Source organism: Triticum aestivum, chromosome 5A, assembly GCF_018294505.1.
Source record: "Triticum aestivum cultivar Chinese Spring chromosome 5A, IWGSC CS RefSeq v2.1, whole genome shotgun sequence".
Lineage (NCBI taxonomy): Eukaryota > Viridiplantae > Streptophyta > Magnoliopsida > Poales > Poaceae > Triticum > Triticum aestivum.
This window is the reverse complement of record NC_057806.1, coordinates 658,736,445-658,761,454: the sequence shown is the minus strand read 5'-3', so window position 1 is coordinate 658,761,454 and position 25,010 is coordinate 658,736,445. Positions and strand designations below refer to the sequence as shown.

The 25,010-nt window shown below is 51.7% G+C and overlaps 1 protein-coding gene across 1 annotated transcript; it reads left to right on the top strand.

Moving 5' to 3' along the window:
• Positions 1-21,310: 21,310 nt before the first annotated feature.
• LOC123108256 (pectin acetylesterase 3-like) lies at positions 21,311-24,563 on the top strand. The gene is made up of 9 exons (XM_044530079.1): positions 21,311-21,539; positions 22,713-22,795; positions 22,897-23,026; positions 23,117-23,405; positions 23,569-23,683; positions 23,767-23,844; positions 23,964-24,069; positions 24,180-24,325; positions 24,424-24,563. Exons 1-9 carry the CDS (start codon positions 21,356-21,358, stop codon positions 24,523-24,525), a joined length of 1,233 nt encoding a protein of 410 aa, XP_044386014.1. The 5' UTR covers positions 21,311-21,355; the 3' UTR covers positions 24,526-24,563.
• The last annotated feature ends 447 nt before the right edge of the window (positions 24,564-25,010 follow it).

The window sequence follows — 25,010 nt, the reverse complement described above, 5'->3', positions numbered from 1 at the left end:
CAGAGTACGCCGCCGACAACCACGCGGCGTGGGCGGCGTACTTCGAAGGCCGGCAGGAGGAGCGGCTCGCCTCCACCAACAACGCGCCGGTGCTGCGCGGCCGCAACAACATGAAGGACCGTCGCCTGTGGTGGGGCGTCCCGGGCCGCACGCTCAGCGGCGTCCTCGCGCACCTCGAGGGCGGCAATGACCTGCCGTTTGAGTACCCGACCACTCGGAGCGGCGGCACATGGCTGCCGAGGAGGATGATGGGATGGTCATCCTCTTCCTCCTCCTCCTGATCCTCCTCTCACTCCTCCGGCGCGCCGGCATTTGTCAGCGTCAAGCCAGAGCCGTCCGAGATGCCGCTCGGTAGGCGCACCAACGGCGCCGGCCTCGTCATCAACGACGGCGGCCGTGGCTCCTCCTCCTCGGTCACTCCTCGCCTGGTCAAGCCGAAGAGGGAGCCAGGGCTGGCGACGGTGAAGCCGGAGCCGGGGCTCGTGTCGGGGAAACTGATCCTCGAACACCTATGGGGCCGGCGGACCGGGCCCCTTTCGGTTCGGCGGGGGGCGGAGATCGCACGAGAGTAGATCGAGGCGAGGCACACGAGCAGTTTACCTAGCTTCGGAGCTCTCCGGGGAGATAACACTCCTACTGCTGCTTGTTTGGTTGTATTATCTGGTGTTCTTGCTCTCCAAAGCGAGGGTGTGATGTTCTCTGGGCTACGGATGGATCGAAGCAAAGTGTCTGAGGCTTCGAACCTATCAGCCAAACCCCCTCTACGTTGCGCATGGGCCTCCTTTTATACGCTAAAGGGGTCACCGACAGGTGGCAACGCAGAGGAGGGTAAAAATGTAAAAAGCGAGGTAGTTGATACAGTTGCTTGTACAGTGCATCCTACCTAACCCTGACGGCAGGGGACAAGGGCATTAAATGCCCGTATGAGTCGCCCGAACAGTGCAGAAAAGGACCGTTAGGGGCGCCACCGTTCGCCACGATGGCCATCTTGTCAGCTTCGCATGCCACTGCGCACCGCTGGCTGCACAGCCTCCCGCCACGCACGCCCGGAGAGGCCCCCAGAGCGACACGTTGGTGGATGCGCTGGAGCGTGGACGCAGAGTGGCCGCCTGCCGCGGCAAGCGCCTTGCCGCTGTTGTTATCTTGTCGGGTCCGGAAGCTTGTCGCTCACCGGGCTTCGAGGTACCTTGGTTTGTCTTCCCGGCAAGCTCCTCTTGCCGGGGCCTTGTTGCCTTGCCGGAGCGCGTGGCGCGTCGCGGCAAGTTCATTGGAGCGCCTTGGTTGGCCTTCCCGGCAAGCTCCTCTTGCCGGGGTCTTGTCTCCTTAGCTTAAATACTTTGTTCTTGGATGGCTCCAAGGGAACCTTGGGGGATCTTGGCGATCACCCGGCAAGCCTTTGCCGCGGGGTGCTGCAACTGCCCGTGCACAAGTTCGGGGTACTAGGGTACCCCTATTCTAGTACACCGACAGGAGCCCCCGGGCCTGGGCCAGACACGGTGCCGAGCGCTGTTGGGCCAGGCCCAAGTCAGGGCACGGGCACACGCGGGCTGGGCCACGCCAAATCTTGTTCCGTATCCACCGCACTCTCCCATAACGGCACGCGTTGAATGCGGCATCGTGGGAGAGATCGTGGGTGGTTGTTTAAGCGGAAGGCCGAAACGTCCGCCCCGTCCCTCTTTATAAGCAGAGGAAACAGGGGCAGTTCGTTCCCCCTCGCTGCTTGCTGCTACTCCTTCTTCACAAACTCCGCCGCTCCCCCCTTCTTCTCGAAGCCGAGAGAGCAGCGTTCCGCCCCCCCCCCATTGCCACCAGCATCACCACGCCGTCGACCTTCTCCACCACCTCCGCCATGGCCCCGAAAGCCGACAAGGGAAAGGGCGTGAAGTCGGCCGAGGCGCAGCGGCTCGCGGCGCTGCGGAAGGAGCGGGCGATCTTCACCCCCAGCTCGGCGTGCAGGAGCTGAGGGAGTACTTCTACCTCTTTTGGGCGACGGAGACGCGTGCGCATCCGCGCACGAGGGTACTCCCGGCCGCTGCCTCGGAGTCGGCTCCAAATGGGTACCCGTTCTTCCCGCTATTCTTCTACTGCGGGCTCTGCCCGCCCTTCTCGGAGTTCTTTTGTGACATTATGAACACGTATGGCTTCCGCCTCCTTGACTTCACCCCCAATGCTGTCTTGACCATGGCAGTTTTCGCACACTTGTGCGAAAACTTTGTCGGAGTCCACCCTAGTGTAGCCCTTTTCCGCCACTTCTTCATACCTCGGGTAGAGAGAGGAGAGCCGCTTGCCGGAGGGATTGCCTGGGTCTCGAGAGTCGGCAAGAAAGAGGCGTACTTGGAGGGTGAGCTTCGCAGCAAGTGGGAGGAGTGGAGAGCGGAGTGGTGTTGGATCGTCGAGGAGGATCCGCAGCCCTTCACCGCCGTGCGCCAAACTCCAATAGTGCGCGGCAATGACTGGAGCAACATGGCCCCGGAAGACGAGAGGCTGAAGATCGCCATCACTAGGATTCTTCGCCTCAGGCTTGCCGGGCTCACCGTAGGTGCTGTCGGGGCAGATTTCCTCCGCCGCCGCATTGCCCCCCTGCAGGAGAGGAGGAGGCCCGCCTGGGAATTCAAGAATTCGGCGGACATCATGAGGCTGCGGCCGGGCCTCAACTACAACTTCACTGTCTTGGAGTTGGATGCAATGCTCTTGGAGTTATTCAAACGCGACCCCCAGCACCCATTCACACTGCCGAGGGGCGTAGTTCCTTTGTGCAATAACTCTTCGCTTGACCGGATCCGCGCCATGATGCCGTTGTGCGATTCACACGGCATCGTCCCAACTTGGCAAGAGCCTGCGGACGACGTTGTGCGAGCGTTCTTCGACACCTTGGAGGAAGTGCCGGTCCGTGCCGACGAGCAGAAGAGCCTCACCCGCGACACCACCGACGAGGAGCTGCAACTCATCGCTACTAGGGCGGAAGAGGCTGCGGCCGCAGCTGCTGCGGGTGTGTTTGGGTTCACCGTGGAGGAGGCAGAGGCTGCAGAGGCGGCAAACCTTGCCGAACGCGCGGAGTTCATGGGCGAGGAGGAGCCTGCCGGTTCTGAAGCCGAGTCGAGCGAGGCCGGCGAGGAGGAGGCTGAACCTTCAGAGAGCTTGCCGCAGGCGGAGCCCCCGGCCCCGCCAAGGAGGCGCCTTCGCAGGGCCGGGGACGCAGCAGGGCGGCAGCCGGCTCCATAGCCACCGAGCCGCGCGACGCGCTCTACCGCGGCAAGCAATGTTGCCGCGGGAGCGCCTCACGCAACAGCGGCAACTGGAGCGGGATCTTCCTGGGCCACCGCCGCCGCCCCCGCCAAGCGAGCAAGGGATCCTACTCCTCCACCTCGCCGCACCGGAGGAGGGCCGGACTTCGATCTTTCCGCGCTCAGCTCCGATGAGGAGGAAGAAGAGTGAGTTTCTTTGGCGCCCTTATAATCCTTCAATCTTGCTGTTTATATCTTGTATCTGACTTGCTCCAATGTGGACTCTTTTTCTTTTCAGAACACTGGCCCAGAGAGCGGCAAAGAGAGCCAAGGCCGCGGTGATCGTCATCGAGGATGACCCCATCGCATTGGCAGGAGGTGGGTCCGAGATCACCCCTCGGAGCAGCCCCCAGCGCAGCCCCCAGCGTAAGTTCATAGTTTAGCCTTCTGCTGTCGGGCGCGCTTGAGTGCTTTTTCCTTTGTTGATATCTTGCTTGTTGACTTGTGCAGGAGCAGAGCAGCCTCATCATGAGCGCCCGGAGGCCGGTCCCGAAGTGCCACCTGCTTCGACTGCACCGTCAAGGGAGGAGTCCCCGGCAAGGGAGCGCTCTCCGGCAAGGGGGGACTCTCTGGCAAGGGACGGCACTGCTGATCCTGCGGCGACCGAGGCCGCAACTGAAGATCTTGGCGCAGGTAATCCACTTGCCCTAAAATTTTCCCTTGGGTTCTGCTTCTTCTGTTTTTCTTTCCTTGAATTTTTGATTGATTTTCCTCCCTTCTTCGTTCTTCAGACCCATCTTCGGCTGAGCCAATGGAGACAGAGGGCGCCGGCGAGGAAGGTGCCGGTGCTGATGAGACCGCCGGCGAGGAGGCCGCCGGGGCTGCTGCTGCGGAAGCCGGCGAGGGATCGGGCGATCGCACTGACGACCCTGAGGCCGCAGGAGCGCCGGGCGCTGCACCGACCGCCGAACCCTCTGCCGCTTCCGCGGAGCCGGGCTCCGAGGAGCCCCAGCCCGGCGCCTACTTGCAGGCCGGTGACAACATCTTCATCAAGCTACCCTGGGCGTCGAGCTCCAGGGCGCCAGTCGAGGGGGAGACTTTTGACGGGGAGGTGCTCGCCTCTGCTGGGCTGTCATTGGTTGACGCGCCCGGCAGCAGCAGTGGCGAGCCTGAGGAGGAGCAGCTGCTGCGGAAGCTGCTGTCACTCTACCGCACCCGGCAAGCCAAGCTGGCTTCCCGGGAAGCGCTTGTCGCGAAGGCGGGAGTTGACATGGAGAAGCGCGCGGAGGAGCTCCGGGACAAAATCAAGAAGCTCTTCGATCCCTGGCGCAGGAGCGGGAGCGAGTAGACGAGGAGCGCACGGCCTTTCTTCTCGAGAAGGCCGAGGCTGAGGAGGAACAAAGGCTTGCTGCCGAGAAGCAGTCCGCGCGGGAAGGCGAGCTAGTGCAGCGGAAGGCCCACCTCGACAGCTACGAGGAAGAGCTCGCCGAGCGCGAGCGAGCACTTGGCGGGGCGCTCAAGGAGGCAAAGGATGCCGCGGCAACTGCAGAGGCCGCCAAGAAGGAGCTAGAGGAGAAGGTGGCGCGGCTGGAGGCCGATATTGGGAAGAGCGGCGAGGAGCTTGCCGCGCTCAAGCGTGAGCGCGAGAAGGATGCTGCCGCCCATGGTGAGCTGCAAGGCCTTCTCGCTGAGAGGGGCAAGGAGCTCAGCGCCGCCAAGGATTCCAAAGCAGACCTGGAGCTGAAGCTGGCCACGCTGACGCAGACGCTGGAGGCCGCCAAGGAGCGGGAGAAGACCTTGGCGGAGAAGGTCAAGGCTGACGCGGCGCTGCTGGAGAGCATTGCAGTCACCCAGAACTCCTTCAGAGACACAGTGGAGCACTGGACCGAGGGTCTGGTGAACACTGCCGCCGTCATCAACGAGGAGCTGGCGCAGCTGGGGATGGAGGACTTTGGGTATCCTTCCGACGAGAGCCTTCAACCCAGCGCCAAGCTCAGTCTATTCTTCAAGTGCGTGGCGACGGCACTCCAGCGGCTCCGGGAGAGGATCCCGAAGCAGCTGGCCGACGAGTCGTGCAAAATCTGCGCTGGGGTTCTCCAGAAGGTGCTGATGAAGGTGGCCTTCCGCAACCCAGGCCTCAGCTTCACCAACGTCCTCCGATCCTTGCCGCCTGACGCCGATCTGGACGCACTCAAGGCCCTTGTCGCACCCATTGTGGACAAGGTGAGCGAGATCAAGCGAGTCGAGGGCGGGCGCGTAGATTAGGCCGCCCATTTCTTCTTTTCCCTTGTCGCTGCTAATCATGTTATGAAAACAGTCTGTTAGAGCTGCGACAAGTTATCTTTGTAATATAACTTTATTTCTGTTATCAATTGCAGTGTTATTTCCTCTACTAGATTCCTTCCTTTGTATGTTTTCACCCTACGCTTTTAGGGAACTTGTCGGCGCAGGCGCCCGAGCCGCGAGCGCTGAGTGCGGAACTTCAGCAGCCTGCTGGCGGCGCTGCTTCCGACAAGAAACCTTGTCGTGACTAGATGCAGCATGCTTAAGCTGTTGAGCGGACTCGAAACAAAGTAAGGGCGCAACTAGCCACGAGTTGGTTCCTCCGCGCACAGGTTTTCCATACAAAGCACGGTCGTTCGAGGAAGATAACTTAAAAATTTAAAAACTGATTGCTCAAACTTTGGCAACTTAGCTTTTCTGTCGCTTGCTTTCCGGTAAGGCGAAACTTCCTTGAACGACCTGGCCCATCCACACCATTATCTTCTCCTTTCCCCCCGGCAAACTTGTGTGCGAGAGAACCTTCTTTTCCTTTAAAAGAAAAAGAAAGAAGAGAAAATAATAATATGGAGCACTTCGGCTCGTTACTGCTTACCGGATGTAAGTGCTGCACAAAGTGTCAGATAATCACATGCAAGAAAGGAACTAACGCATGAAATGGACAAGCTGTGCGGAGCACATGGGTTTTTACTTATGCACGGGATCTGCGCCCGGCTTTGTACAAAGGATTACATGCAACAGCGGCAAGACTTGTACAAAAGGTGGTTGCCGGAACGGGTTCCGGCAACCGCGCCTTATGGGAAAAACTTACGAAGATGTTCTATGTTCCAGGAGCTGCTCACTGGAATGCCATCTTCGGTCTCAAGGCGGACAGCGCCAGGCCTTGTGACTCGTCTCACCCGATAAGGGCCTTCCCACTTCGGCGTCAACTTGTTGGAATTCTTGGCGGACTGAACGCGCCGAAGAACAAGGTCGCCTTCCTCGAAGCTTCTGGCTTTAACTTTGCGGCTATGATAGCGGCGCAAAGCTTGCTGGTATCGAGCAGCTCGTACAGCAGCCTGAAGACGATCTTCCTCAAGGAGCAGCGCGTCGTCTTGCCGCAGCTGTTCTTGCTCAAGCTCATCATAAGCGAGCACTCGAGGTGATCCGTATACGAGTTCCGTGGGGAGAACTGCCTCTGCTCCATAGACTAGAGCGAAAGGTGTCTGGCCAGTGGCTCGATTTGGCGTCGTTCTGATCGACCAAAGAACCACCGGCAGCTCCTCGATCCAGTTCCTTCCGCACCTGTGCAGCCTGTCGAAAGTTCTGGTCTTGAGCCCGCGCAGCACTTCAGCATTTGCCCTCTCTGCTTGACCGTTGCTTCTCGGATGAGCAACAGAAGCGAAGCAGACCTTGGCGCCAAGGTCTTGGACGTACTGCATGAAGGTGCGGCTCGTGAATTGCGTGCCGTTGTCGGTGATGATCCTGTTAGGGATCCCGAAACGGCAAACAATTGACCTGAAGAACTTGACTGCTGACTGTGCTGTCACCTTCCTCACTGGCTGCACTTCCGGCCACTTTGTGAACTTGTCGATTGCGACGTACAAGTACTCAAAGCCCCTGACAGCTCGGGGGAAGGGGCCGAGAATATCGAGCCCCCAGACCGAAAATGGCCATGATAAAGGGATCGTCTGGAGAGCTTGAGCTGGCTGGTGTATCTGTTTGGAGTGGAACTGGCACGCTTCACACTTGGTTACTTGTGTAGTTGCATCCTGGAGGGCTGTCGGCCAAAAGAAACCTTGCCGGAAAGCTTTGCCGGCAAGTGCTCTTGCGCCTATGTGGTGGCCACATATGCCTCCATGTATCTCTGCCAACAGCTTTTGTCCATCTTTCCGGCGAATACACTTCAATTTCACACCGTTGAGTCTTCTTCTGTATAGTATGCTATCGACAAACTGGTACATACTTGACTGTCGGGCTACTCTTTCCGCTTTTTCTTGCTGTTCGGGAAGTTCTCCTGTCTGAAGGAAATGGACAATCTGCTGCGCCCATGCTGGAGCCTGTGGCTCGACAACAAGGACTAAAGGCACATTTTCTGCTGCGGGAACATTTGCTTCTACGGCAGGGACTTGCGGCCCTGCTGGAGCTTGATGTTCCCCGGCAAGCTTGCTGGAGCAAAACTTGTCGGGAGCGTCTGCTTCAACAGAACAAACCATTAGGCTTGCCGGAGCAGACTGCCCCTCAGCATCCTTGGTGTTGATCTTGGGGACTTTCTTGGCGGCGGCTTCGAGGAGCTCTGCCGGAAAGTAGTCACCAGAAACCAACTTCCTCTTTTTGCTTTGTTCAGTTGATGGTGTTACGGATGGTTGAGTCAACTTAAGCACAAAGATCCCTGGTTCCACAGGTAACTTTAGTGCGGCGCACTTTGACAGGCCATCAGCAATATCATTCTGAGCTCTTGGGATATGCTCCATTTGTAGGCCGTCAAAGTGCTCCTCTAGCTTCCTCACTTCATCGACATACGCTTCCATCAACGGACTCTGGTAGTTCTTGTTCACTTGTCGGACGACAAGCTGTGAGTGCTTCTGGATTTTGCAGTATCCTCTTCAGCGAAAAGCGAGTGACGACTGTGATCTCATGTGCTTGGAAATAATGGTGCAGCTTTCTCGAGGCCATAAGGAGGCCGAAGAGCAACTTCTATACACCAGAGTACCTTGATCTAGCCCCCTGCAGAAGAGAACTGACAAAGTAAACTGGGCGCTGCACCATTCTCCTTGGCATCTCATCATGTTCCTGCGCAAACTCATGTTTGTCGGGGCCAGAGCTTGTCGGCGAAGCCCCCTGCTTGTCGCTGGATGGATCTGCCGTGGTTGCTGGCTCATCATCTGCCTCCCTCTCCGCCACTAACGCAGCACTAACCACTTGATTGGTTGCTGCCATATACAGCAGCAACTTCTCTTGCGGCTTAGGTGCGACAAGTGTTGGAGTGGAGGACAGGTATCTCTTCAAATCCTGCAGCGCAGCCTCCGCTTCCGGAGTCCATTTCATTGGACCTGCCTTTTTCAAAATTTTGAAAAATGGCAGCGCGCGCTCAGCAGATCTAGAGATAAACCTGCTGAGAGCAGTCACGCAGCCGGCAAGCCTCCGTACATCCTTGACGCGCTTTGGTGCTTCGATCTGCTCGATGGCTTTGATCTTGTCGGGATTGGCTTCAATTCCCCGCTGAGACACGAAGAACCCGAGAAGCTTGCCGGAAGGGACTCCAAACACGCACTTCTCGGGGTTAAGCTTGAGGTTGATCTTGCGCAGGTTTGCAAATGTCTCATCTAAATCTTGAATCAAGGTCGCTTTGTCCTTGCTCTTGACCACTATGTCATCCATGTAAGCTTCCACATTTCTGTGTATTTGTGGCTCAAAAGCATGGTGGACTACCCTTGCGAATGTTGAACCAGCATTCTTCAAACCGAAAGGCATCCGTACGAAGCAGTACGTGCCACACGGGGTGATAAATGCGGTTTTCTCTTCATCTTCTTCTGCCATGAAGATCTGATGATATCCTGAGTATGCATCAAGAAATGAAAGCAAATCACATCCGGCTGTGGAGTCAACAATCTGGTCAATACGCGGCAAGGGAAATGGGTCTTTGGGACAAGCTTTATTAACATCAGTGAAGTCAATACAAAGTCTCCATTTCCCGTTAGCCTTGCGCACAACAACAGGATTGGCCAACCACGTGGGATGGAGTACTCCTCTGACAAGGCCTGCTGCTTCCAACTTCTTGATTTCTTCTGCGATGAATTCTTGGCGCTCAACTGCCTGCTTCCTGACTCTCTGCTTGACGGGCCGCGCATGAGGACAGACGGCAAGGTGGTGCTCAATCACTTTCCTGGGAACACCGGGGATATCAGACGGTTGCCACGCAAACACGTCGACATTCGCCCGCAGGAAAGCAACGAGCGCGCTTTCCTATTTGGGGTCAAGAGTGGCGCTGATGGTGAAGGTACCACCAGTGCCATCCTCCTTGGCGGACACCTTCTTAGTCTCAGGTGGAGCTGCCATCGCCTTCTTGCACTTGCCGGTGGAGCTCGATGGTGCGTCCTCGACGGTAGCGCAGCACTCCGAAGAGGTGCGCTTGCCGGAGTGGGCATCAGAGCTCTTGCCGGACTTGGTCTTCTTCTTCCCCCCGGGAGCTTCAGCGGCAAGTGTCCTTCGTTCTGCTGCAGCTGCTGCTTCCCGGTAGATCTTGTCGGCACAGATAAGAGCATCCTTCTTGTCGCCAGGGACAGAGATGACACTTATTGGGCCTGGCATTTTCAGTACGTTGTACGCATAGTGAGAGGCTGCCATGAACTTGGCGAGTGCCGGACGGCCAAGGATTCCATTGTAAGGTAATGGAAAGTCGGCAACGTCAAACGTGACCCTCTCAGTCCTGAAGTTCAGCTCACTGCCAAATGTTACCGGCAACGTGATCTTTCCCTTTGGCTTGCTCCTTCCCGGGTTGATTCCTTGAAATGTGCCGGTCTCTTCGAGCTCGCTGTCAGGGATCTGGAGCTTCTGGAGCACCATGGAGGAGATCAAGTTCAAACCGGCCCCGCCGTCAACTAGCATCTTAGTGACCTTGAGGTTGCGGATTGTTGGTGAAACCAACATCGGCAAGCACCCGACCGCAGTTATGCGATCCGGGTGGTCCTCAATATCAAAGATGATAGGCGTGCTGGACCATTTCAGAGGCCTTGCGTGACTCGACGGGTGGTTCTGCTGCATTAACCTCCCGCATCCACTGCTTGAGCTGGCGGTGCGAGGCATGCAGAGAAGCACCACCGTCAACGCACAGGACCTCTGTAGCTTTCTGGAACTCCTGCTCATCAGTCTCCTCATCATCCATATCTTCATCGTCGCCGTCATCTTCATCCTTGTCGCGGCCGCGAGGAGGTCTGTCTCCTTGCCGCTGCTTGGCCTTGCCGCGGCGTCCTCCTCGGCCGGGACGTTTCTTGCCGGATCCACCAGCTCCTTCCTGGGCCTTCTCCTTGTCGCGCCGCTCGTATTCAGCTTTCTGTTGCTCAACAAGCTGCTCGACCCTCTTGCAGTTCTGAAGATCATGGCCCTTGGTGCGGTGAATCTTGCAATACTGCTTGTTGGTGCCGTCCTGCTTGTCGGCGACCGCCACCTCCGCGGCAACCTCCTTGCCGGAGTCACCAGCTTTGGCTTCCTTGGCGCCGCCACCGTTGCCGGACTGCTCAACAACTAGCACTTCTTTGCCTTTCCTCCTTCTGTTGTTCCGCCGCCGGTTTTCCTTGTCGGGGCGGCATCTTCGCTGTCAGATCCTCCCGCTCCTATATTTTCTCCGGGGAGTCTCCTCCCTTCCTCAGCACGCGCGCACTTGTCGGCCAGTGCATATAACTCACTGACGTCCCTGATCTTGCACATCGCCATTTCCTCCCGCATCCTGCGGTTCCGCACGTTCTGATGGAACGCGCTGATCACCGCGGCAGGGTGGACGTCTGGGATGTTGTGCTGCACGCTACTGAATCTCTGAATGTACTTGCGCAGGGGCTCTCCTTCCTTCTGGGCGAGCAAATGAAGATCACTCTCCTGGCCATGAGGCTTGTGTCCGCCGGTAAAGGCGCCGACAAACTGATGGCACAGATCAGCCCAAGAGGATATGGAGTTGTCCGGCAAGTGCATGAGCCAGGATCTGACATTGGGCTTGAGCACCAGCGGGAAGTAGTTGGCAAGGATCTTGTCATCTCGTCCCCCGGCAGCTTGCACCGCAATGGTGTAGATGCTGAGGAACTCTGACGGATGCGTCTTGCCGTCGTACTTCTCCGGTACGTCTGGCTTGAAGTTCTTTGTACTGGGCCACTGGACTTGCCGCAGCTCACGAGTGAACGCAGGACAACCTACCGCGTACGGCAGATCGCCTGGTTCCCCTGGCGCATGCATGTCAACAGAGGGCCCAGCGCGCTTGTCGGATTGACGTCGCGCTTCTCTTCGGCGCTCGATGCGGGTTCGAGCGTCTTCTTGTTGTCGATCATGAAGAACTTGGCGCTGATCACGACGAGCTCGTGGATCCGACGATGCAGTGGAGTCGCTGTCGAGGTGGATCCGACGAGTCGGCGATCTTGGCCTTCGGGGCGGTGATTGCATGGTAGTTGCACCTCCGCCCGTTTCGTCGCCACCGGCTCGCGTCCGGCGGTCCTGCCGCGGCGGCGACGCGCTCGGCCGCCGTGGAGTGTCGCCGTTGGCGTAGCCGATGAGACTCTGGATGGTGGCTCTCCATTCGTCGATCTTGTCTGACTTCGGAGGGTAATCTAGGAGAAGTTGAGCTCGCGCCAAAGCTTCTGCTGGAGTGGTGGGTGGCAGTGGCGGACGGCGCGAGGAGCGGGACGTGCTCGAACTTCTAACTATGTTAGAAGGAGCAGTATCCCATCCAGGCGACCGTGCCCCGCTCGTGCCAGCATGCTGGCGTGCATGCTGGTCTTGAGCGCCCCGAGATCCACCAGCTTGGCCTTGGTCTAACATACGCATGGTGCTGCGAGCGCCATGGTGCTGTTGATCTTGCGCCTCCTGAGAGTGGCGCGGAACATGTACAGTCGCCAAGGTTTGTGCAGCCTTGTCCTTGGACTTGGCAGCACTGTGAGCACCCTCATCGACGGCTGTTCTTTCGCAGGCGTCCACTCCACCACCCGTTTGCTCCAACGGTGGCGGAAACGACGTGGACGGAGCGGCTGCCGCCGAAGTCTTCTTCTTCGGTGGCATGTTGATGAAAGGAAATGAAGATCTAGCTCGTGTGAACACCGGATCAGGTTCACACAATCTCGACGCCCCCTACCTGGCGCGCCAAAGATGTCGGGGAAACTGATCCTCGAACACCTATGGGGCCGGCGGACCGGGCCCCTTTCGGTTCGGCGGGGGCGGAGATCGCACGAAGAGCAGATCGAGGCGAGGCACACGAGCAGTTTACCCAGCTTCGGAGCTCTCCGGGGAGATAACACTCCTACTGCTGCTTGTCTGGTTGTATTATCTGGTGTTCTTGCTCTCCAAAGCGAGAGTGTGATGTTCTCTGGGCTACGGATGGATCGAAGCAAACTGTCTGAGGCTTCGAACCTATCAGCCGAACCCCCTCTACGTTGCGCATGGGCCTCCTTTTATACGCTAAAGGGGTCACCGACAGGTGGCAACGCAGAGGAGGGTAAAAACGTAAAAAGCGAGGTAGTTGATACAGTTGCTTGTACAGTGCATCCTACCTAACCCTGACGGCAGGGGACAAGGGCATTAAATGCCCGTATGAGTCGCCCGAACAGTGCAGAAAAGGACCGTTAGGGGCGCCACCGTTCGCCACGATGGCCATCTTGTCAGCTTCGCATGCCACTGCGCACCGCTGGCTGCACAGCCTCCCGCCACGCACGTCCGGAGAGGCCCCCAGAGCGACACGTTGGTGGATGCGCTGGAGCGTGGACGCAGAGTGGCCGCCTGCCGCGGCAAGCGCCTTGCCGCTGTTGTTATCTTGTCGGGTCCGGAAGCTTGTCGCTCACCGGGCTTCGAGGTACCTTGGTTTGTCTTCCCGGCAAGCTCCTCTTGCCGGGGCCTTGTTGCCTTTCCGGAGCGCGTGGCGCGTCGCGGCAAGTTCATTGGAGCGCCTTGGTTGGTCTTCCCGGCAAGCTCCTCTTGCCGGGGTCTTGTCTCCTTAGCTTAAATACTTTGTTCTTGGATGGCTCCAAGGGAACCTTGGGGGATCTTGGCGATCACCCGGCAAGCCTTTGCCGCGGGGGGGCTGCAACTGCCCTGCACAAGTTCGGGGTACTAGAGTACCCCTATTCTAGTACACCGACAGCTCGCCGCCGTGAAGCCGGAGCCTGCTCTCGCCGAGGAGGCCGGCCAAGAAGAGGCCGCCTTGCAGTGGGCGCGCGAGGACTACGCGCCCATGGAGATGGACCGCCAGCGCCGCGCCCTGGAGGAGATCGCCGAACGTCGCCGCTGTGAAGCAGCGCGCCGGGGCGAGGGGTCGAGCAGCGGCGCTGGCCGTGTCAAGGAGGAGAAGCACGAGGACGACGCTGGCGACGACTACGCCCTGCTCAGCGCCTACTTCGGCCCGTAGTTTAGGGTTTTTTCCGTGCATTTTATTCGTGTAAAAAATGTCTAAATTTCGCTGAAATATGTCGTGTTTGTTAAAATTTGGCCTAAATATGTCGTGTTTGCTGAAATTTGACCGAACTGTGGGGACGTCTGGGGCCCGACGGCTGAGACGTACTCGCCCCCACGCTGAAAAAACCGCCAGCTCGCCTCCAAAAGATGATTTTCGGCACGTCTTGAAGATGCAACGGCTGGAGATGCTCTAAGAATCGATGCAGCTGAGAAGACAAGGCTGGGAAGCACCACGAGTGCGGTGGGTTTGGTCCAACGAAAAACACGTGCATACGAGTGGGAGTGTCTAATTTTCCTCGATTGAACGACGCCGGCGCGACCAGCCCAACGCTCGGCTGGTCGGCCTCCGTAAATCATTTCTCACTATAAACGTTAGAGTTGACATGCCTAAAACCCTGACATCAGATTTTTTAACGATTCAGTATACAAAACACCACCACATCTTCTATCGTTTTGTCCTCCTACCGGTTTGACCATCTAAACTGTAAAGAGAACATATACAAGTGAGAATTCTGAACATCAGCAAACTGTAGCTACAAAAAATATCTGACATCAAATTCAAGATGCGGCTTGAGCTGCACCAAGTTTCTTGGCACCCTTTTGCGTATCCTCTTTTAGGTCTTCCTCTCAATATATTTTTTACGGGTCCTCTCAAGAATTTTCTTTTTCTTGCTTCTTCATCACTCATGTTGTGAAAGATGGCCTTGTGTTTTTTCTCTACGGAGGAAAAAATAACGCAGGGCCATCTTCCACTAACACTGGGGATGTTGTTGTGTGAGACTGGGCGGCGGCGTGAGGCCAGTGTGCTACATTGTGTGGTGGACCATTAACTTGGGTTGGTATTAAGTAATCGTAAACGTACTTCTAAACCCTAGTAGTCCATTGGTTTAGTTGTGTCGTATTAGGATGTACTTGTAAACCTTAGTACTCCACTGTGTGGTGGGGTTGGGGCTATATTCTACTGGTTTCATAGCAGCCTATTCTCCTGGGGCTCCACCCCCAATGTGAATATTAAATTCAAACAACATCAGAAAAGAAATAACTTGGATTTTGAGGATATTAATCTTGGGTGTCCAATCTACTCCTGCATGAAATTTCATGAAAAATACCAGAAAACATATCTGTCGGAGAAAATACAATCTGATCTACGATCCATCCAAACATTTTTTTCTATACATACAATTTTTTTTGCATTTTTTTTACTGAGAATACGTTTTCTAATATTTTTTCACGAAACTTCAAACAAGAGTATTGGGCACCCGGGTTAGATATCCCAAAATTTCAGTTTTTGTTTATTGTTATTGCTTTGCTTTTTAATTTATTTAATACTCATATAGGTGGGTGGGTTGGAGTGAGTGCTCCAAATGCTCTTCCTATAGTCACACCCGTTCATGGCGTACTACATGCATAGTAAAATAAGGGTGGCCTGATCCAATATACTACTATGCTAATTGTCGAAGTTCTTCACTCTGGGAATCCTGACAATGCTACTCTTTGCTCCCCGAACTATCTATTGTAAGTTAAAAAAAGGATAAATAATCATGCCATATAGAATAATCAAAGAACAAATAAATAGTTATGGCCAGGTTAAGAAACATCAACATAATTATGGCCAGTTTAAGCAACGCTATGGGGAATGGTTCAATCCACCCAACTCGTTTCTCTCACACTTATGCCATTGTAGCCACCGCATAGCCTTCCTCCATTAGTCTGTCCGTGACAATGACTCGTGGTGCAAAAAAGAAGGTTGTCGTCGGCCCGCCACCGCCACCTTCATCCTTCCAAGAGATTGGAAGAAAGGTGATTGGCTACTCCCTCCTTGATGGAGGAGATCCATTTGGTGAAGTACTCTTATGCAGGCTTGATCCACGCAGAGGATTTGAACCAGTTGAGGGGCCCCGACGTGGAAATGGTGCCGACTTTGCATGGGGATGAGTGCATACTCCACCGTCCCTTTGTTGATCGAGGCATGTCCTTTCCCCTACACAATTCATTGCGGAGAATCCTCTTTTTCTACGGCATACAACTCTGTCACCTGAGCCCAAAGGCAATAAGGCATGTTGCACCTTGTGTGTTAGATCATGATGTGCAAATGCTTCCTGCGCACCCATCCACGTTAGGGGATTTGGAAGTGAATCTTCATAGTTAAACTGCAACTGATGAGGAAAGGGTGAGCAAATGCCAATCTATGGAGGTGCCGCCGTCCTTGGAGTCGGGAGCCAGCTACTTTCATATGCAAATCACATCGAAGCACGCCTAATGAGGGTTCTAAACATACTTCAATCTAGCTCATGATCCCAATGTTAGAGATAATCCTTTAGGGTTAACATAAAAGGAAAAAGGATCTTAGGTCTCATACTTAGAACTTTTCAGTGGAATATTAGTGATAAGTTGTGATTGGCATGGACCAATAGAGGACAAACCATGCTCCTCCCATGAGCCTCCAACGATGTGAAGCTTGTCAGAGAAGATGAGTAGCAGGACAGAGGCTTCGCGAGCACAACCCTCTCCATAGCCGGCGATAGAGATGGTCTTCACGTACCACATCACAGCTTTAGGATTGATAGCTAGGTCGTTTAGATCATGTTGTAGTCACCACTTCAAAACAAAGAATTGTCTCTTATGTGTGTGTGTGTGTGTGTTGGGGGGGGGGGGGGGTACATACGACTAAAACCAAAAGTGATGTGGTGCACGGATGAGACATGGTGGTCCATGCCCCTTCTTTTGTCTCGAGGAGTTAGGAGGTTAGCTAGGGGATCAGTTCCAATAGGGATGGGATCAGGGCATCTCCAAGGGTAAACATCAATTATCCTCCTTCTTAGTCTGCAGACATATCCGTGGAGTGTTCGGACAAATGTAGAACACTACTTTACCATGGTACAAAATTGGTCCTCCCTATATGCGCGTCCCTATTTTCTCCAACCCCATTTTTTGTCAGTGCATTGTACATATTGCACCGCAATCAATTAAACATAAATATTGTACCACAAATAGTTCAAAACTCAAAATAAAAACTTAAAATGGCATAGTTCATATTGAATTGTGCATACATAAATTAAACCCAACAAAGACAGCCATCGACACCACTTTCACCATGCTCATTGATGTTAGCATGTAAACTTTGGAACCACTTCTTTTGCTCATCATACATGACAGTAGTACCGTTGAACATGACCCTCGACTCATTGGTGAACCATGCGAGCCCAAATTGGCCGGCCTCGCTTGTTGCTCTTTTTCCCTCAATGCACATCTTCTCCCTCTTGATAGTTATCCTCTCCAACCTAAGTTCGACTTTGTGTCTACTATTTCCATGAACCTCTTGAACCTTTCTTCCTTCTTTTTTCCTTCCTTTCACTTCCCTCGTCACTCGAAACCTCTTTGTTGGAGATCATCTCTTCCAACGAGATCAACAATGATGAGGTCGCCGATATGATACGTTCTGCCCTATTTTGCTCCCACTCCCCTGCCCCCTTGGTCTTGCCATGCATTTAGTCGGTGCAGCATGTTGGGGAATCCCCCGCAAAAAAATATGTTGGGGAACGTTGCATGGAAAACAAAAAAGATTTTACACACACGCAAGATCTATCCATAGAGATGCATATCTACGAGAGGGGAAGAGCATCTACATAGCCTTGTAGATCGCTAAGCGGAAGCGTTTAGCACGCGGTTGATGTAGTCGTACTCTTCGCGATCCGATCATGATCCAACCGATCTAGTGCCGAACGGACGGCACCTCCGAGTTTATCACACGTGCAGCTCGATGACATCTCCTTCTTGATCCAGCAAGCGGGAGAGGAGAAGTAAATGGAATCACAACCAACACGACAGCGTGGTGATGATGGTGGTGGTGGAGCACCGACAGCGCTTAGCTAAGCGTCGCTGGGACAAGGCAGTGGAACTACGGAGTAAGGAGAGAGAGAGAGAGGGGCGCCAAGGGCTTGGTGTATCCTCTTGGGGCACCCCTCCCCTATATATATATATATATAGGTGGAGGGGCATGGGAAACAGCCCCTCCAAGCCCTAGGGTGCAGCTACGGGGGAGAGGATTTGGACTCCAAGTCCAATCCTATTCCTACTAAGACTCCTTCCTTTTTTGCCTTCCCTAGCCACATGGGCTTTTGAGGACTTGGTGTGCCTAGCCCAATAAGGCCAGGGCACCTCCCCGCAACCCATGCTAGCCCTTGGGTCGTGGTGGACCCACTTGTCGACTTACGGACCCCTCTGGAATCTTCTGAAACCTTCTGGAAGCTTCTCGGTACAATACCAAAAAAACTGCACCTTTTTCCGAAACCCAAAATATGACTTCCCATATATAATTCTTTACCTATCGACCATTCCAAGACTCCTCATGGCGTATGGGATCTCACCCGGGACTCCGAACAACATTTGGTTACCACTCATCAAATATCCCAATACTGCTCTAGCATCAACTAACGTTAAGCGTGCGACCCTGCGGGTTCGGGAATTATGTAGTCATGACCGAGATACCTCTCCGGTCAATAACCAATAGCGGGACCTGGATGCCCATAGTGATTCCTACATATTCCATGAAGATCTTTTATCGGTTGAACCTTTATGACAACATACGTAATTCCCTTTGTCTATCGGTATGTTACTTGCCCGAGATTCGATCGTCGGTATCTCTATACCTAGTTCAATCTCGTTACCGACAAGTCTCTTTACTCGTTCCATAATACATCATCTTGCAACTAACTCCTTAGTCACTTTGCTTCCAAGCTTCTTGTGATGTGTATTACCGAGAGGGCCCAGAGATACCTCTCTGATACACGGAGTGACAAATCTCAATCTCGATTCAGCTAACTCAATAGACACCTTCGGAGATACCTGTAGAGCATCTTTATGATCACCCAGTTACGTTGTGACGTTTGATAGCACATAAGGTATTCCTCCGGTATCCGGAAGTTGCATGATCTCATGGTTGAAGGAACATGTATTTGACATTAAGAAAGCAGTAGCAATAAACTGAACGATCATATGCTAAGCTAACGGATGGGTCTTGTCCATCACATCATTCTCCTAATGATGTGATCTCGTTATCAAATGACAACTCATGTATATGGTTAAGAAACCTTAACCATATTTGATCAATGAGCTAGTCTAGTAGAGGCTCACTAGGGACACGGTATTTTTTTATGTATCGACACATGTATTTAAGTTTCCGGTCAATACAATTCTAGCATGAATAATAAACCTTTGTCATGATTAAGAAAATATAATAATAACCATTTTATTATTGCCTCTAGGGCATATTTTCATCACAACACCATTTCCACTTGGCTTGCCATCTTGATTCACATGAGTAATTGGGAGCTTGAGTCGTCATTGGTCTTTCGCTTCTTGGATGCAAGATTGGAGTTCTTGAGTGATCCAATGAGGCTATTCATTTATTTTCCATGCTCAAATAGATCCAAGATGCAATGTAAACTATTGAAAAACTGGAAAATCTTATCGAGCAACCTAAAAATATGATACGATGTGATAGGTATAAGGATGTCCCATTCTCTCAATGAGAGGTACTCATTTGATTTGGGTGGAGTCGAATTTGATGATCCGACTATAATGTGTAAGAACGTAGAATTTTTATTGACCATGTTGGGGCGCCACCAACCTGACCACAAATTTCTAATCCCTACAGGCAATCTAAGAACAAACAAGGACTATGATTTGCAATCTGAATATTACAAATATGTATGCGAAATATAGATGAAAGCTGGAGTTTTGTAAGCAGCCTTGGAATGATCGTTGGACACAAACAAAGTCCACGAAGTTGCTGGTATGGTTTTAAATAAACAAAGAAGAGACTAAATGATGCCCTAGGGGCAATATTTATGTAGGTACATGAAAATCCAGCCAACCCTATAGGGGGGGGTCCCACCTTAAGTCGGTTTTCTCCACTATTGTGGACTCTAAAACCTACCTATGGTCATGCATTTCAAAATTACACCGGCTTGGCCCAAAAGTAATGTGGCACAACACCTATAGAAGGCCATGGACGAAATATGAACCGTGATCTTCGACATTTCATCTATGTGTTTATGCATCATTATGGTGGCTCCGAAGTTATGAAATAACCACTTGAAACTCCATCTTCCTTCCATGTATTCTTGTCGCCATCTCCATGCTTGCTCATGCCCCAATGCTTGTCCCTTTCATCCATGCAAGATCCTTTCTTCCTTAACAATATATTTATTCTCATGATCATTAATGAAAGTTCTTAGAGGTGAAAGCACCTGGTATTTAATCCCATGTCATTCTTTCCCCTCTCGCAAGGCTCCGATCCTCCTCAAGTTTGTTTGTAGGGAGGGATTAGATAGAGCTCTGTCGTAGATTCCTTCCTACTCCTCAGCGCGCCCAGGTTGGGGTTTCTTGTTGTGCGTACACAACGGCGAGATTTGGTGTTAGATTCTTTAGATCGATTCAAGGGTTCAATGGTGGCAACCGCGTCTCTGGGGCTCTGGTCATTAGGGGCACGTGCACGAAGACTTTCCGACTATCATCAATAAGGTCAGGCCAACTCTGATATGAGAGCGGCACATCAGTGGCTCGTTCTAGCTGCGGCAGTGATCGTTCGGTGAGGGACCTCGATGTATTTATTATTACTATATTTAGGGTGTTTTGTACTCCTAATGAACTGTGATAATAGATGTGAGTCATTTTCACCAGTACCTGATATTTAAGTTGACGTGTGAGAGCACCGCTGATTGGTCCTTATCTTTCTGTTACTTGAACAGGTGTGACTGTATCAGCGGTGACCGAAATAGAAATGTGCTCATCACATGGTCATATACGTGTCTCATGGATAGATATATTTGTGTAGTGATAAGGTCGGATATATATGGACGGACCGAGCGAAGTTGCGATGGATTGCACCACGATCCCAGCGGCATGATTGACTTCCCCATATGTGTCGAAGCTCCACCTCTTGAAATTTCGTGCTGGCAATTGGCGCATATACGAAGGAAATGTCTCCAAGCTCCGCTTTCTAGTACGAGACATATATCTTGGAGCTGCCCTTCTTGAAATTCTGTGCTAGAAAAATTGGCACATATACGAAGGAAATGTAAGCAGAATTGTAGCTAGGCCCAAGGCGGTGTGCCATGATATTCATTCTCTGCCAGATCTCCACGCAGTAGGCAGGTATACATTGGATGCACGCATGCACGCGGTCGCTGCATTTAATACCTACCTATTTTTTCTTGACCAGGTTGATCTCTTCATGCGGTGTAGGACAAATGTTTCCTACAAGCAGTGGTAGTTACCACCACTTGCGTTTTGTATGTTGTATGTAGTATCTGTCGAAATCGAGAGTATGTACGTGTAGTATGTAGTATATAACAATGTTTAGGTAGTATATATACTAATATTTAGGTAGTATGTATCATATTTTGAGTATGCTCTTTTTTACATACAAATATGTACGCATTTCACAAATATAACAAAAACTATGGACTCATATGCAATTTTTTCATGCAACTTGCTTTGAAATATCTTAGATATAGAATATGAACATATTTAAAATAATAAAATAGTATATATATAGTACCATATGGTAGTATATAAGATATGTGGGGTAACTACCACTGGGTGGTAGGATGGATTTTCCCTATATATATATATATATATATATATATATATTCGACTGGTATATATAGTTCTAGGTGCCAGGGAGAGAGTCGTGAGTATCCATTTCAATTCCATAGTTGAAGATGGAGGAGAAGGTCGGGATGGCCAAGCTTTGGGCGCTTTTTCTTGTGGTTTTGGTCCTTGTAGGGAGCGCGCAGGCGGCGGCCGACCGGAACGTGAGCCGTGGTGGTATGAGGCGGCTCGCAGGGGCGCCGGGTGTACCAGTGCCTATCACCGTCCTCACGTCCGCGGTCGCGATGGGAGCCGGTACGTACATGTACATACGCTTATAACAATTTTGAGTTAACCTTTAGTACTTCATTCATGTCAAAATTGTCCGACCATCCGTTTTGGAGGGGTTTTAAACTTCGGTGCAAATTCTATACATCGTCGTGATTGCCCGTTATATGCCATATTTGCTGGCCCATGGATTGGTGAGTGCTGGAACACGCATGTCTTAGTTGTTTCTTCTTAAACACACGTGTACGTCTAGTGACCTCAAACACAAAGACATAAGCAACAAATATTCGGATGTGACTCTTTTTTCAAGCAAGCGTGGCAAGAGCTGTCTTTTCATAAAAAATAAACAAAAATTGCCAATCCAATTATTTACAAAAAGGGAAATCAGGTGAAAACCAGCACCGCAGACCCAACCTTCTCGATTTTCATATACCTTACACAAAAAATCTACTTTCAGCCTTTTGATTTGCAAAAATTGCACCAAATTAATACTCAAGCGTTTCAGGCAGTTTCTGCACTCTGTCTATATCTATCTATATCTGTAATAACATATAAAAAGGCCCAAAGGGATAGACACAACAGATCTCAAGCATATATCCTACCAATTAATATCCTACCAAATATGAACGTGCAATCAATATTCTACAATATATCCACGTAAAATTAATATCTTCACATGTAATGATATCTAGTGTTCAATTGCACAAAAATACGACTATTGAATTTGTTGGATCCTCACAAATTCGAATTTCACTCTTAATTGCACACTAACTACCACAATATTCTCCCTAAAAAGCTACTAGTGCTACTATCAAATCGTTTAAAATTGTACAGTATTCTCTATTCAATCCTGCAAATTCAACACTAATTAGGCTTTTATTATGTTGCTCAATGATAACAGGTCTTGCAATCTTCCAAACAATCTACTATAATAATTTCCTTGATTCTTACGACTCTTGAATGGTACATATCTGTAACCATGGCTTGTGTCATGGCTTCTGCGACCTGCACGATTTTGATAAATTTATATAAATGCCATAGGTAATTAAGTTTACAGTGTTTTCGTAACTTGATCTATTCCTTGTTAGGCTATTTTTCTATGAAAGTGGGCCAACGATCTGTTGAATGACACGTGATATATAAAATGAAAAGCAATTGTACTCCATATGTAACGGCACCATACATGTAAATGATGTGCAGTGTGCATGGATGGGACGCCGCCGGCTTACCACATGGATTCGGGCTATGGTGCAGGGAAGAACCGTTGGATCGTTCACCTAGAGGTACATACTCAACATATAACCTAAAAGACATGTATGTTGTGTCTGAGCATATGATGCATTTTGGATTTTGCCAAATCAGCCGACCAACATGCTGCACGCAGGGAGGCTCATGGTGCGAGAGCGTGGGGTCGTGCCTGTACCGCAAGGCGAGCCGCCTCGGCTCGTCAAATCTCATGAACAGGCAGATGTACTTCGGCGGCATCTTGAGCTCCAGCCCCACCGAGAACCCTGGTTCGTGCATGCTCCCTCCCTTTCAAGATACTTGAAATTCTATGTTTATTCTAAGTCAAACTTCTTGCATGTGTGTGTGCCCATTATCAGATTTCTTCAGTTGGAACCGGGTGATGATCCGCTACTGCGACGGCGCGTCTTTCGCCGGCGAAGGCTACGACCCGCGCTCGGGGCTCTTTTTCCGGGGCCAGCGCATATTTAACGCCGTCATCCAGCACCTCCTCTCCATGGGGATGTCTTCCGCGGATCAGGTGCTGCTGTCGGGAAGCTCCGCTGGGGCCCTGGCGGTGGTGCTGCACTGCGACCAGTTCGGCGGTTTCTTCGCCGGCCGGGGCACCACTGTCAAGTGTCTCGCCGACGCGGGATTCTTCCTCGACGCGTACGTACACATGCATGCATAGCTTATACCCATCCAATAAAATTAGTACTCTCTCTCTCTCTCTCATCCATATTAGTTGTCGCTCAAACGGAGCGACAACTAATTTGGACGGGAGAGAGTATTAAAGTCGATCTCTCATTGTTCACCCGGCATATACATGCAGCGTCAACGTCGCCGGGTGGCATACCTTGAGAACCTACTTCGGAGGTGTCGTGGCCACGCATGGGGTGGCTCAGAACCTGCCCAGGAGTTGCACCAGTCATCTCGACGCCACCTCGGTGCGTAACGTGAATTCTCTATGATTAACTCATCAAGAACTCGACTGACCGCTACCGATCATCTCATGTGCACATGTATGCAGTGCTTCTTCCCGCAGAATGTAATCGGCGGCATAAAAACCCCGATCTTCCTGCTGAATGCAGCCTACGATACCTGGCAGGTATATATAGGAAGCTATAAATTTGACCTGATATCATCCAAGCCTAGGTTATTTTTTTGATCTGTTAAACAGTATAGTCCACACAGACGTAATGACAATAAAGAGCAAATGTAATTCAGATCCGGGAAAGCCTGGCCCCAGACGTAGCCGACCCCGGCGGCGCCTGGCGAGCCTGCAAGTCCAGTCGTTTTGCCTGCAACGCGTTCCAGATGAACATCTTGCAAGGTATACATCCATGGATTTATTAATTTAGCAACGCACCTAACGATGATCCAAGTTCGAGTTCTGAATGTCACATGTATATGTCAATGATCAATATGTACCTATGAGTGCAGCTTTCAGGAACCAAATGGTGGGCACTGTGCTAAGCGTCTCCCGCTCCAGGAGCAACGGGTTCTTCATAAACTCGTGCTTCACTCACGGCCAGTCCGAGTATGCAACTTGGAAGAATGCGTATGGCTCTCCTAGTCTTCAGAACAAGGTACCTACTAGCTATCACTTGAATTTTGAAGTGGACTATATATATAGTTCATCATCATCGGTTCACTTCATGTTTCGTGTTCTTGCGTGGGTTCACAGGCGATCTGGAAATCTGTGGGTGACTGGTACTTCGGCCGGGCAGAAGTGAGGGCCATCGACTGCGCCTACCCCTGCGACAACTCATGCCATCACGACATGTGAGGACAACTGATTTGATGGGGAAAAAAAAAGGGGGGGGGGGGGGGGGGGGGGGGATATACATTACAGCTAGCAGAGTGATTACTCAATAGTGAGTTTGTGTCTTGTAATATTATTTTGTTGTGTGTACTTTCTTATGTCAACTCGTTTCAGACGAGACAAATATGTATAACAGTTAAAGCAAGTGAAATAATCAATGTACCAGCATATATGCTGAAGCACATCCTGCAAAAAACTTTTCAAGATTAAGCAATTACAACCAATGAGCTAGCACTAATTACATTACATATACAGAATGCCACCGCAATACCTGTACTTTCAGGATGCATTTGGTAGTCTGCATTAGGCCCAGCCAGACCCACGTGGGATGTTTTTGGCCTGTTTGGTTACCTAGGCCGCATTTAAAAGTTGACCCGCACGGAACTCAAAGCACCTCTCAGCCTCCATCTAGAAGAATGCTCAAATCGGCCGTTTCTACCGGGCCAGGC

What these genes read in the sequence shown, in the direction of transcription:
- LOC123108256 (XM_044530079.1), top strand. Translation starts at nt 21,356, where the DNA reads ATGGAGGAGAAGGTCGGGATGGCCAAGCTTTGGGCGCTTTTTCTTGTG. An exon ending in GTCATCTCGACGCCACCTCG is followed by an intron (nt 23,684 to 23,766) that starts GTGCGTAACGTG and finishes ACATGTATGCAG; the next exon opens with TGCTTCTTCCCGCAGAATGT. An exon ending in CAGCCTACGATACCTGGCAG is followed by an intron (nt 23,845 to 23,963) that starts GTATATATAGGA and finishes AATGTAATTCAG; the next exon opens with ATCCGGGAAAGCCTGGCCCC.